We start from the raw sequence: 14,560 nt of genomic DNA on the forward strand, positions 1-14,560 counted from the left end.
GCTCGGTCATTCTATCTCGATTTAAAAATTTTCGTGCAACTCCTGTCAAACTCTCGAGAACAATCAATTGAACACGTCTAATCAATTAAGTCAATTAAACGAAAGGTGGACATCAATGAAGATCGTATTGTGGGATATGTTTAGTTGATTAATCGTTTAATCACTCATCAATATTACCAACCCTACAGTGAATTAATCAATATTCTGGATTAATATGAGCCAAATTAAGATTAACGAATTCACTTCTTTGCACTAGTCCATTTTTTGCTGTTGACAGCATAATTACGCTGTTCCAACACATTAAGGTAACCAAACTTACTAATCTTCATATCATTATTCAATTCAATATTCAAATTTAAGTATTCAATTTGTATTAAAAAATTTTAATATTCACACATCCTTAATTTTTACAGTTGCAGTCAGAAAATGAAAGAGCTGACATTTTGACACTCGTAGTTTTCAAAGTTTGTTTGAGAATTTTATAATGGTGAAACGGGTTTTGTCGGCGATGACTGTGCTGATTTGAGTGAAGTTCATTTTGCTTTAAAGGGGCCCTGAACCACTTTTTATTGAAGTCGAGAAATGCATTTGAAGTTAAATTTGACTATTTCAGAAATACTTCGCTGCAAAAAGTACTTCATTGTGTTGAGCAGAAGCAGAGTTATTGGCAATCGAACATCGCACTAGCGTTGCTCCCACTCCTTCTTCAATGCGTTGCATTGCGAAGGCTACGGCGGAGTGGGGTGTGCCCACAACACTCCGCCTACTGAATGTCACCATGGTGCACAGCTAAAATTTGTTTCTGGATGTTCATGTAGACGCCGCTATTTTTTATTTTGGCACCTACGATGTGCAAAACGCGGTTGTCCTTAGTGAGCCGCCGTGCACTCAGCCAGTGGACTCGTCGTGGCACCCCGTGGTGGCCACGGTGTCTATTCTGCGTAGCAGACCGCAGTTATGTGCAGCTGCAGTGTTTGTGCATGACAGGGCTTGAGTGCCCGTTCGCGCTCATATGCTCCAGTCTGGACATGCTACATGGTGCGGACTCGCTTTGTCCTTCACCAGATGGACCGATGGATAGTAGCCACATCAAACGTTCGCATTTTGAAGCGCTCTCAGTAACTCAATACGAAGTGAAGTCTGCCAAGGCGTCTACCGGGAGTGGCCAGGAGTGAATGTGTGCTGGCAAGCGTGTGTGGTCTGACCTTAAGTTTCGCGTTATGATGGGCTAGTTGAGTGTTCAAAACTAGGCGAAATTAGCGAGACCTAACAGCTACGACACTGATAAGCAGGATGGCCAAAGTTTAATTTGTGCACAGGCGGCTGCAGCTGAGCGTGAGCGGACGATAGTCAGCTTCTTCCGGAAGTGTGGAATTATCGAAATTTGAAATTCTTGCTTTCTTCAGATTGTTTATTAAACTGCGTCAATAAATATACACAGTAACAGTAGCAAGAAGCGCATTGATCCAAACACCTTTCTTGATTGATGTCAGCAATTGGCTAATAGCAACCACATATATAATACAAAATAAAGCACCAAGAAGAAGAGTGAGGAGCCGGTTTCTGTTGAATTAGATTCTATTTGAGAGAAAGGTGACCTAGCGCTCCGCTTGCGAGCTCCACACGCCGTGCATGACTGCAAAACTTGGCTGAGATGTTCACAGCATCGTATGCTATCTGCGGGCTGTTTTTTCACCAAGCCCGAGGGGTGGTTCAGGACCTCTTTAAGAAAATCTGGTGACTACTCCCTCCATATTTCTTTTTTTTTTCTCCTCTGCCAGAAGTGTCAGAATTTGGCATTTTTAACCCTTTGAGGGTTGATTTTTTCTGCCATATGCAACCGCCCAGGGTCAATTTTTTTTTATTGCAGATTCCAATTCTTCTGAGGGACCTATTTTGAAAAAAAATTGCCGTAATTTTTCTAGGGTGACCGTAAAGTGAGAAAAAAATATTTTGTGTTGGTATATATGTACTGTTTATTCATGAATAACAAGAATCAAAAAAAGGAAATAAACTTATAAGAATCAGAAATTTGATGCATTGTTATACACATAGTTCAAGGCTTAGAAAATGCGCACATGAGAATAATTCGCAATTCTTACATGTTCCTGCTCTTACACTAATATGTACATCCATAGCGTAATAGAACTGCATAGGTGCGTGCACTCAAGAAAACTGTGTAGTTGTGTGCCCGTCAAAAAAGCAAGAAGTGTGACAAACTTCTGCTAATCTTCATGTTATCACCAACCAGAGGCAATTAGTTTTCGTGCGCCTCCAAAAAAGAAAAAAAAAGGAAACGCTTGCACGGCGGCATCCTTCCTATGCGCATCCCTGTGAGCACTAAACGAGCGAGAAACAGGTGGTCGTCCTTTGAGCGATTAGTAACAAGATAGCTATCAGTTTTGCGAGCGCAAGAATTCGAAACCGCTCGCGGAACAAAACCCAAACTGCCGCCCGCCCATGCACCAACGCGCGATCGGTAGTATATAGACGCGCCGGAGCAATTGAACTAGCTCTAAAGCAAACTTTGCGACGAAAACCGAGAGAGGGAGGTGCGAGAAAAAAATTCCCTGTACTCCCACATAGTGGCAGCACATTCCAGAAAAGATAAAGTTAAGAAATAGGCGCGCTTTTTAAACGTACAGACGGCACCGTAAATATACAGCATTGACCATTTTGGGCTTGTTCACGGCGTTGTATATTTACATCATTGACCCTCAAAGGGTTAAAGCACTCATGTTTCCATGTTCGCAGCTTTTGTAACAAACTCGTTTAAATCCTATACACTGGGACTGCTGAGGCATTCAAAGTGAACAAAGTGACCCTGCAACATGTATTGCTTGATACTAAATGCCAGTTTGCAGTTGGCAGCTTGCACAGCAATGTAATGATTTCACATAAGCTGTAATTTGCTGGGAACAATTGCATGTGAAGCAATGCGCGCAGAAATTGTGTTGGGTGATCTATTTTGCTTGTCACAAAGGTATTGGTATCGAAACTGCAGAACAAGATTAGTTCGATGAATGCTGACAAAAGAAATGTTTCTTTTTAATGCAACTAAGATTAAGAAAGCTTTTGTATTGCCTGTTTTATTAAATCAAGGTTCATAATATTGATATCCCAGTGTTTCAAGCAATCCCATTTGGGGAGGAAGGAACTTAATTGATGTCTAATAGGGTACTGAGGCCAAATGACATCGAGTACCGATTCTGGTGTTTTAGGGTCCATGTGGATTCCTTGTTCATAACATGGATGAAAAGGCTATGGTTGCAGCTGATGCAAGAAGCAGATGACACAGGCAGATTACCTCATGTCTGATTTATCACATGTGGTGTGGCTTGAATATGAAGCAACTACAACAGCAGACGTGTTAAGAGGCATTGTTTCACCTGCCATGGTGGCTTAGTGGTTACGGTATTGTGCTACTAAGCACGAGGACGCGAGATGAAATCCCAGCCACCGCGGACGCATTTTGATGGGGGCGAAAAGCAAGAACACCCACGGTCCTGTGCATTAGAGGCACATTAAAGCCGAAATTAAAGTCGCTTGTCGAAATTAATCTAGAGTCCCCCACTACAGCGTGCCTAATAATAAAATCGTAGTTTTGGCATGTAAAATCACAGAATTCATTCATTCATTCAATCATTCATTCATTCATTCAGAGGCTTTTTTTGGGGGGGCGGCATTTGCCGATACTCTAGACTCGGCATCAGGTTTGTTCGCATGTGTACTTAGCACTGAACTCTCCTGCCAAAGAAGTGAGATGGCTTTCCCACCTTGGGGGGGGGGGGTTCTGCATGCTTAACATATGGCTGTATTCTGTGACAATGCATTTTGTTTTCCATTATTTCTTTTTTGCCCTTCATAACTGGCTCACACCAAGCTGGCATCAGCCTCTGGGTCCACTGTGTGGTAATAAATTAATTATCAGTGTCCATATTCAAAATATTGAATAAAAATGGAATAGTCCTTGCTCTTCAATTCATATTTGATTAGAGAATTAACTATTCGAAATTGTCAGACAGTGTTTCCCTTGTGAAGGATAACAACACTTATGAAGTCTCAGGGGAGAGAGACCAATGCAGGTGAGGACTGTTCCAAATGATTCTGCTACAGGAGCGCCAATAACATAAAGCAGTCATTTCTTATTTACGACCTCAGTCGACTGGACATCCTGTTGTGAATGGCATTACATACTTGCATCAAACGATGTAAATAAGATTTTTTACCACGCAAACTTTATATTTCGGTTCGTATAGAAACAATCAAATATTCATTATTTAATTCGATATTCAAAGGTCATTTGTCTAGTAATGTTCGTATTCAATTAAAAGATTTCACTATTTCATCACCCTTAAAATTAAAAGAATCAAAGGAAGAGAATGCTTGCAATGTAACAGTTTCCTAGTATGCTCTTCGTTAGCTGTGAATGTTAGGTGAAGAAGGGAAGGGGCATTGCGCCGTTGCCTCCCAGGGCAATGCAGCTTTCTGATGCGTCCTGTACCTGAAAATACAAAGCAAAGCCAAAATTAAGGGATAGGCAAGGGACATTTAGTTATATTTATTTATTTGAAGATACTGCATTTCATTGGGGCTATCGCGAGAGTGGGTTGGTACAAAAATGGAGTAACCACTAAAACACATGCACCTTATACACAAACTACAAGGTGAAAAAGAAAACGCTGACATATAAAATGCACATACATCACAAATGAAACATTATTCAATGCGCTTTAAAAAATCCTGTGAAGGGAGCGATCATGTATTGTTTTTCACCAGACAGTGAGTTCTAAAGTTTCATGATTTGGGGAAAAAAGCTATTACTTGAATAGGTTAGCGCAATAATGAAAGGATGAAATGTTAAGTTTATGGTTTCTTCTTGTTGATAGCATCCTTTTAGGAGATAGCATACCTGCCAAGTTCAGAGAAACCAAATCGGTTAGATTCTCTGAATAGGAGGTGGGCCCGGGGTGTATATTTTTTTAAGTACTGACAATGCATCTGCACACAGACAAATTCATTAGTCTTGTTAGGCATTTATTTACAAATTTACAAATGACAACGTGAACATCAAGGTCGCACTTTTGCAAGCATTTCGTTGTTGCCGGTTTTGTCTTCGAACATATTTTTATAATTTAATTAAGTATTTTTTTTTTTTCTTCCAGCAACCATGATCTGATTATGAGGCACGCAGTAGCAGGGAACTCTGGATTAATTTCGACCACCTGGAGTTCTTTAACGTGCACCCACTACATCATACGTGGGCTTTTTTGCAATTCACCCTAATCGAAATGCGGCTGCTGTGGCCGGGATTCGATCCCGCGACCTCGTGCATAGCAGCACAACGCCAAAGCCACTAAGCAACCATGATGGGTGTTCAAAATTCTTCAGAGTATGTTTAATTGTAAAGAATGGCATTTCTTTGATATTTTGCGAGCACAACGTTACCCAGCATCTCATCAGCGGAACCATTTTCTTGTGCATTGAACCATGCACTCTGCATTGCTTTGTGGTATTGGTATTAACAGAATACCCGGCATCACTTCGGTTGAGTACTGTTATGAAAATACTTGAAAATACTTTTTGAGCTGGCACTCCTTGCTTAAAGCCATGACTGACAGTAGGCGCATGCAGCACCAAAGTGGCCGACACCAAAGAGAACGGTGGACCGTCTAGCGTGGCTAGTTGCGAAATGCAGCATTCGCTCGCCAACTGAGTGAGACTACGACCACTAAGGTACCCAACAACCACAGCAGCATAATGAGCGGCACTGTGGCTAACGAAATAATGCCGGGTAGGGTTTCCCTACTACTTTCTCAACAATGCTATGTGCCATGAACCTCCAACGATTGAATTGGGTTGGCGTTTTTGCCAACGTGGCCAGACAAAGCGCTGGACGCGGATAGAAACGGGGCACAACTGCAATTTCTGGGAGATTTTCCTGTCAACCGGTCAATCGGAAGAAATGGTCGAAATTTTGGGAGTCTCTCAGATAATCCGGGAGACTTGGAAGGTATGGAATATGTAGTTATTTGGGGAAGCGTAGTGGTTTCAGTTAGCGATCACCATTGCAGTCATGTGTTGCCAAGCTGTTCCCACCTCTATCTGACCCCTGCCAACATTTTTGTTCCTTTCTTTTCAGGTTTCTCAAGGAGAGCAAGATGTCAAGAAAAAATTGGTCAGGGGTACTCTTATTGATAAGTAATGACTAATCAGTGTGCACTGTTTGCTATTACACCTGTCGCATCTCTTGTAAATAAAATATTTAAAGCTTACCTGTTTCAGTGTGATTTATGTGAACCGTTTTCATACTAATTGGAGAAAGATGATGAAAACACGTAGGTAATGCTGTCAAAGTTCGTTAAAATGAAGTCACATCTGGCACTAAAATAATGTCATTGTATTCTATAATTTGTTATAAGCATATGTTCCTTACATGCAGATATCGATGAGAAAGATTTTGAACTTACTTTGTATTATAATTCTATAATTATATTCGTGCTCTTTATATCGTGGTTTGACTGTAATTGAATTGGTAGAAGTTGTGTGTTGGTACTAAGGGTATTCTCGCCCCTTCCCCCTCCCGAAGAGAACACTAACAAATGAATGTTTTTCATCCACATAAATGCTTTTGAGTTTATTATACACTGTGGTAACTCTCGCTGGTATAAGCTGCCTGACATCAATGCTTGAAGAACCATAGTTCTAATTTGAATTGTTCGTTTAGTGTTTTGGATATGTGTACAGTGTGGTCAACTATTAAAGAGAACACCCAATTATAGTACCAGTACCGATTGCTTCTTTGATTAGCCAAAAAAGGCTTCTGCAGTTATATTTTATCAGTTAATATCTACTGAAAAATATTGTGTCAGCCACCAATTTTCTTCAAAACATGAATACTTTTGCAGTTATATAAGAGTGAATACTAAACTGATGTTTCCTTTAGGAGTGGTCCATGTTGTACCCAATAAATGTTCTGCAATTTTGAATAATTGACCTCAGAAAACCAAATGGATGCATGAAAGTGCGGCTTTTTACAAATTGTTTTGTTTCTTGCTTCACCACTGAATTTATCTTTTGAGAGGAATCTCGGTACATTACAGCAATTTTATGTACTAATTATTTTCATATTTCACGCTGCAGTAAGGGGACGAGCATCATTTTCTGACCTGCTGTGGATGCCCATAAAACATGCACTTAAAAATTAAATCTGTCACTATTTACTCACTTGACATGTATTATACGCTCAAGCCATATGAAATCCCATGCATGTTTTTTATTTAAAGTTCGATTGATTTCAGGTTGAATTGCTTTTTTGAATTCTACCTCATTATTAGGTGATGACATCTTGCTCTGTCTTGAGCTGCCTTCTTTGAAGTGCACAAATGTGTGTACAGGGAACAGATTTTTTTTTTTTATGGACTTGCAGATCAACTGAGTGTTGAGAGGAAAGCAAATTTCCTTGCAAGCTTGCACAGATTCATCATAAAGTTTCCAAATGCCACTTAGTAGATGCTTACACTAAATGTGACACGATAAATGACCTATTTCGTGTTAAACTATAACTTGTCGCACTGATGTGGAAGGCCTTGCGCAAGCAATGGGTATTGTCTTCAAGCAACAATGAAACATAGTTGTGCAAGAAATACATTGTGGTTGAGGGATGCATAAAGGAGGGAGTAGGAAGGAACAGAGCGAGTGCCACGTGTCAACTGTTTATTCGGAGAGCCACGGCGAAAGAATACAACAGTTGGGCAAGCCTGCAGTGCTTGCAATAAAAAGTCGCAGCAGTGTGTCAAACAGTTGGAACTGCATCAGTGACACTTCTGCTTATCTTTTTTGGGACTCAGGTACAACTGTTTGACACATTGCTGTGACTTTTTAACATCACCACTGCATGCATGCGCATCTGATGTATTCTTTCGACTTCAGCACGGGCAGCAACTTCAACTAGTATCTTTATGACAAATACACAGGTATATATAGACAAAGATGTCACGTGTGCAAAATGCAACAATGAGTTTACAAATGCAGATAACCTAACTGGACAACCACTTGTCGGAGGAGCTGATCTTCGTATCGTACAACCTAATGGGAGTGTCACCCGATACAGTCTGCACCTGTGCAAGACATGCTTCCATTAGTTCACGGGTAGTCTGGTCTTTGCTCTTGCCTAGAATCTTAATCTCCTGGAAACACGGCTCGCATGAACAGCCGTTACACTGTGCAGGCAAGTGCAGCAAGTCATCTTTCTTTAAGTTTGGATCATGTTCCCTGGCTCAGTCATTAAAGCAGCAGCCTTTCTGTCCTATGGAGGACTTGCTGCATGTCGGGGGGGGATGTGCAGCATGGCTTGCTGCATGTCTTTCTTCAGCTCTAAACATGTCGTGCAGTAATTACCAAAGCATCTCTCGACTTTGCCATCCAAATAAACACTTAAAGTTTAATACCCACTCTGTTCCTTCCTACTTCCTCCTCCTTAAGTCTTTTGTTTCCTCATCGCTCAACAAATTTCACTTCACATTGTAATTACATTCTAGTAACCCCTTGCCAAAGGCTGGTATTCCGATGTTCAAACAGCCCCCCCCCCCCCTTCAAAATTGTTTGCACCTACTACCCCTACCAGTGGCCTGTGTTGATGACAGGAAAATAGGTGAGGCTTGCATACTAGCAAGACACCCCCTCCATAGCCCTCGAAAAACATTTCTGGCTGCACCGCTGCTCCTCTCATATATGTGGTTCGTATGGCAGCCAGAGATAAATGTACTGTTTCGTTGTAAGGCACTACATCTTGAAGCAATGTGCCTTATTGCATATGGGTGGTCAAGACAATAATGCAGTGAGAAGGAGAGTTATTTTGGTAAATATATTCCTCGTAGGGGGCTTATTTTGTAACATTTCATTCCAGGACATGTGGCTTAATTCCATGAAAAGTGTGGCCCGATCCTGGAGATAAGGCAGTCAAAATGTGGGCCAATCCCGAAAGTAGTGCAGTCTGTACCCAATGAGAACTTTCTGTGGCAGCACAGCCAAAGCTATGTGCAAGCATTTGCACATGCACAGCTTCTGCTCTTGCGTTACTAGGCCAAATAGTACCGACGTTTTGCTGGTGGTTTACAGGACCAGGAAAACCAGACGGGGACACCAGAAAGCCAAAACTAAGAACAGCAAGTAACAGAAATCCTTTTCCTCGGCAAGGTTTTTATTTCTTATTAAGTAAATCTTAAACAAATAAAATAATAATTGGTATGGTTTCTTTTATGCTATGTAGCTTCCAGTTGCTTGCATTCGTGAACTACATGCAGAAGTGCAGTAAAATATGTGCTTTGGGTCCATAGTTTTTACTGTGCTGCCGCAGGAAGTTGTCACCAGTTATAAAAACAAATATAGTAAAGTCAAGAAATGTAATGGGTAACTAAATTGTTCTATTTAAGAGTAAGATGGTACTTAAGCAGGGTAAGGTGACATAGGTGAAATCAAAGCCACTCGGCTGTGGTTGACATTGAAGAAAAAAAAAATTATGGGTTTTAAGTGCCAAAACCACTGTCTGATTATGAGGCACGCCGTAGTGGAGGACTACGTGGAGGACTACAACTAGTGGAACAACAAACCGCATGGTACACTAATGCGCCCGGAAGACCCTGTCTTTCTTTGATGTCAACTGCTGCTGAGTTTCCTTTTCTGTTTTTTGTTAGATGACTTTCCAATAGCGTCTCTGAGGAACTTGGCCAAAGACATGCCTGTAGTCATTCGACCTCATAAAGTGCCCTCCCTGATAAAACTAGGCACTTTAGCAGAAGAAGAGCGACTGCATATAGAAATTATTTAAGCCAAGAAGATGCTGAGCTATGCCTAACTACACTTGGCTAAGTAAGTGAAGGCAAAATGTCTCTCTCTCTCTCTCTCTTTGACATACAGAGTGGTCAAGCTCTCTTCCAAGAGAGACTGAAGAAGCTGTCGGAGGCTCTTGCAAACCACGAGGCAAATGGAAAAACAAAAATACTACTCTAACCTGATAAAAGCATCAACAGTTATTGCTTATTTATGTGGCACTCTTGATAACTTAGGCTTATGTATAAACAAATATATTTCTGTGTTCTGCCAGCTCATAGACTGAATTATTTTGCTTTCTGTAGTGTTTTAAATTCAACTTAAATAGCTAATCTGTGGGGTCCTAGATTGTTTTTGTACTTTGTGTAACGACCCAAAAGCATGTGGTACAAAAAACAATATGGCTGCTACAAACGCACATTTTTTCTCCTACAAAAGCTGCTCCAAAAGACCTTTTCCCTGTTCCACCATTGGAGGCGAAATGCAAGAACACTCGTGTGTACCGTGCATTGGGTGCACATGAAAGAACCCCAGGCGGTCAAAATTAATCCAGCGTCCCTCACTAAGGCATGCCTCATTATCATATCGTGTTTTTTTCTCCACGTAAAACTTCAGAATTTATTCTTTTTCCATTTAACATATAGTCTTGTTGAATGCTCTTAAGCGAGGCATGTATGTTTAGCCACTAAATGGTCTCTACAATAGTATATACTATTCTACGTACCTCTTGAGAGCAATTTGCTTGTTCCTAGCTATTATATTGCTCGAGGGGGCATCAAGCAGCCTTGGCACAAATTGTACAGAAGACTGCTGAGTAATGGTACAGTTAAAGGCAGTTCAATTGTATCTCGCAGGTTCTGAATTTATTTGATGACAGTGCTTTCAGTTTTTTTTCAATTGTGATTGCAATTAAATGGACACTCCAGGCGAATTCCCACCATTGGCGTCGCTGTGAAGTTCTGCATAAAGTCCAAGTGCGATAAGATTTAGGCCGTGTGCCGTATACTGTACGTGAGAGGAAAAGCATGCGATGCGAGGGTGAGCCGAGAAGGATGGTAGCTTGGTACGCTGGCACCTTCTTACGCACAAGGAAGGAATGCAGTGAGGTGCCCATGGGGGTTAGGGTTGTTTAGTTAGTAAGCGAATGTTTGCAGCAGTCCATATGGCTGTTACAGCTACTAACGTATCTTACTTAATATAGCTGTTTATAATAATTTGCTATTGCAATCAATGCTTCGCCTTTTGGGCGAATTCAACTGCGACTTGTTTATCATTAATATTGCTTATTATGGGTATGTGGTTTCGAGTATGGATGAATTTACACTTCATGCTTCAGCTCTATACCTTAAGTATAGTAGCGCGCTTTAAACAAGAAAGAGGGCACAGGTCAGGTGAGTTAATTGGCATGAGCCGAATTCAAGAATGCACATTGGAACATTTGGATTGGATTGTCATTTTATGGTGGTCTTTTTGCATTGAATATTTGTTTCTTGAAGCAGCTAACCCACTGCACATGCAATAGATGCGATGATTTGTTCAAAGTTCGGCACTTTATCCCCGAAACGCTGTCTGTATTTGACTGTTTTTATACGCGTGTACGTCACATTTACGGCACACTTTTGATTGCGATAGAGCGCGATCAGGATCAAATTTCTTGTTTGTGATTGATTTCTTAGCTCAATCTGCGGAATGGAGCCAATCACAGATGAGAATTGCAATTTCGATCCAGATCAGCCTTAGTTGCAATAAGTGACCATGCTGGTCTACTGAATGTTTGCAACGCAGATTTGAAAGCTAATTTTAGCCCTCGCGTACACTTACTTTGTCTGCTTGGACGATTATGTGAGTGACTGAAAATTAGAATTGGTCCTAAAGTCTCCTTGGATTTCGAACTTGAGTGTGGCGATTGGATTTTTCTTTATATAAATTTCTTTTTTATTGTGATAGCAATTATATGGACACTCCAGGCGCATTTCTGCCGTCGGCATCGCCGTGATGTTCCGTATAAAGTCCAAGGCCGATTAAATCGTCACCGCGCGACGTATGCTGTATGTGCGAGTGAAAGCGTACGAGCGTGAACCGGTGTTAGCGGCTCAACCTCGCGCACGCAAGGGAGGGAATCGGGGACGAAGCGCGCCGTCTTCCGTCGCGCGAGGCTCTGAGGGTTCTTCTCTGGGTGGCCGCGCGCGCCCTCCGGGGCCTCTGTATCTTAAAAGCCATCTGCGACATGTTTCCGCGGCTTAGTTCGCGTTGGTGCGAGACGCAGCGTGAAGATCACTTTGCTCGCTGCTGCTGCCGCGTTTCCTCGCTCCAGCGTTTTGACAGCAAGTTTCCGCGGTCATCGAGTGAGATGTTTTGCCTGTGCGTGCGTAACACCATGCTTGTTAATTCAGTTAGTATGCCTATGTTCCCAAGTATATACGGCCGATGAAACTACTATCCTTACTTCGTATAGCTCTCTACTAATTTGCAGTCGCAATGGATGCTTCACTTATCGGGCGAAACTGCGACATTTTTCATGCGTCCATTCTGACCAAGTGAGAGGATCGATGGGCACAGCGAGGAACAATTTGTGACCGTATCTCAAAATTTTAGTTAGTCTGCAGGTAATCATTTCATGGTGCAAAAAGAAAGTAACAGTCGGAAGCCACACGCAAGCAACGTAACGGAAAGAGCGTATTTCTCTTCTAACCTAGCTAGCTTTGAAACTTCGTACCTGTTAGCGCTGTTAGCTCAATATGAGCACAGTCGCATAAAAGGACTTTGGTACCAACTTTTGTAGGAAACTCTATGTTTGGTACCACAGCCATATGCCACAACCACGATCTCTCCATATGATCTCTCTATCATCATTAGAACTTCCTGCGTGCGTCATATGTTCGCGAGCGTTTTCCGGTTCGCGGTAAACAGAACCAGCGGAACTGACCGATCGCCGACGATGATGCAGGCAGAGCGATCGGCTGGTGCCTGACCGTGCCCATCCACCAGCTGAGCTCCAGCGAGAAAATGCTGTCACCTGCGTCCCTGTGACCCAGTTTGATTCCGCTCGAAACAGTTAAGCGATTATCCTCATGGCTTATCTGCCACTCCCGCCGATTACGACGACATCGTCAATTTACGATTCCCACCGTTGTATCGTCCGCGACTCTGCTATGGCTCACTGAAGCGTCACCGCTACGAGGCGCATTCACCATAAGCAACTCGGTGTGAGACGTAGGAATTCCCAAATTCTGAGGCGAACTCTGGAGAGCTCGATCAAACGGACTCGCGACAAGTCCCGTCTTTTCGGTTTCGGGTTGAGTGCTTGGACGCAACATTGTGTCGTGGCCAAGCCGCGTGAATGCATTTCCCCGTGTGACCCGACGGTTTCTTTTTTTTTTTTTCCCCGAAGTGTGCACATCTTTTCGACGAGGAGGCGCATCGAGTGAATAATGTTCACGAAGTTAAAGAAGAAGATTGAAGAGGAGAACCAGACCGAGCTCGTCATTGGCATTCCGCCACCGCCGCCCCAGCTGCCGGCACCGACTCCGACCCACAGCCGCAGAGGTAGTAGCGCGCTGCATCTTTACTAGCTGTCACTTTGAAGTATATTGTTTAATGCGCAACGCTTTACTTCCCGTGTTGCTGTTCTTGGATGATCGCGTTGGTACTTAAAACCCTTGCAAAGCTTCCTCATCATTTGCACATGCTGGACGACTAGATACGAGTAGTCCAGAATGTGCGTTTGTGTCTAAAAGCTTGATTTGCGGAGCGCAGGTCTGAAAGATTAAACAAGGCGGGGCAGAGTTGTCCGCTACGGCCGTGCGTGGCTACCGTGCGTGCATGGCTAAGGGCGCCCGAAATGCCGACGGCTATCGAAATACAGTCAGCCTGCATGAAACTTACCTTGCGTTCTGCACCGAGGATAATATACAGCTCGGGTGCCACGTGTGCCGCGTTCACACCGTCTAGGTTAAAGCTCTTGCGCGCTTAATTGCCATAATGTCCTAAACAAAATGTTATTGTTTAAGTTGGTCTTAAGGCACTAAATTAGCTACTTGCTAAGAATGCTCATATGTGGAAAAAGGAGCAGTGCAGAAATGGTATGGAGAAGTGAGAGATGCTATGAAAGGGGGACACAGCACCAGTACAGGATGGATCCTTTCTCCAAGTTGTTTCTGCACTATGGTCCTGTCCACCCAACCCATAAAAAATCAACTGCTTGTGCATATTCAAACATATTGTGCAGCGATTCCTGCATTCATGGAACAATGCTTTATATGAAAAGCAAGAGTGATTTTCAACTAAGGCAGGACACAAAATTATGTCAGGCAAAAATAATCATCTATGTGTGCTGGAGCTGGCACTAAATGCAGAATAAATTTGCTGCAATTCTTATTTTCATTCAGAAGAATGAGCAGTGTTTTCTTTTGTAAAAAACTGAGTGACAAGGATACAAACTGATGGCGAGCTTAGAAATCAATGTTGACAAAACTTGTCAAAGGCTCTTCATCCCCCCTCCCTTATAACTACAGTGACCCTCATAACCCTGCTTTGCTTTGGGACACTTCGCAGTCAGTCTTCATAGGTGCCAAGCATGAGGTTGTGTGTTGCTTTGGGACGCTCCAGAAAGTGGACGGGGGGATGGCACTTCACTGGCAATTGTTGTGGCATGTGTAATGCAAAAGATGTGGTTTCAGCGCCCACTTGCAGGGAAGTTGTCTTTTTGTCTGCTTTCATTCATACCCCT

At 42.5% G+C, this 14,560-nt stretch overlaps 2 protein-coding genes across 5 annotated transcripts in view; both read left to right on the forward strand.

The window, feature by feature from the left end:
- Positions 1 to 6,275, forward strand: part of LOC126516787 (STING ER exit protein) — a 42,707-nt gene extending 36,432 nt beyond the window's left edge. For both annotated transcript variants that reach the window (XM_050166890.2, XM_055063960.2), the window contains one exon: positions 6,143 to 6,275. In XM_050166890.2, coding sequence (XP_050022847.1) covers positions 6,143 to 6,205 — 63 coding nt within the window. In that variant the 3' untranslated portion in view covers positions 6,206 to 6,275. The remainder of the gene's footprint in view (positions 1 to 6,142) is intronic.
- Positions 6,276 to 12,732: 6,457 nt separating this feature from the next.
- Positions 12,733 to 14,560, forward strand: part of LOC126516794 (golgin subfamily A member 1-like) — a 92,361-nt gene continuing 90,533 nt past the window's right edge. For all 3 annotated transcript variants that reach the window (XM_055064037.2, XM_050166898.3, XM_055064038.2), the window contains exon 1: positions 12,733 to 13,377. In XM_055064037.2, the coding sequence (XP_054920012.2) occupies positions 13,263 to 13,377 (115 nt within the window). In that variant the 5' untranslated portion in view covers positions 12,733 to 13,262. The remainder of the gene's footprint in view (positions 13,378 to 14,560) is intronic.

Source organism: Dermacentor andersoni, chromosome 1, assembly GCF_023375885.2.
Source record: "Dermacentor andersoni chromosome 1, qqDerAnde1_hic_scaffold, whole genome shotgun sequence".
Lineage (NCBI taxonomy): Eukaryota > Metazoa > Arthropoda > Arachnida > Ixodida > Ixodidae > Dermacentor > Dermacentor andersoni.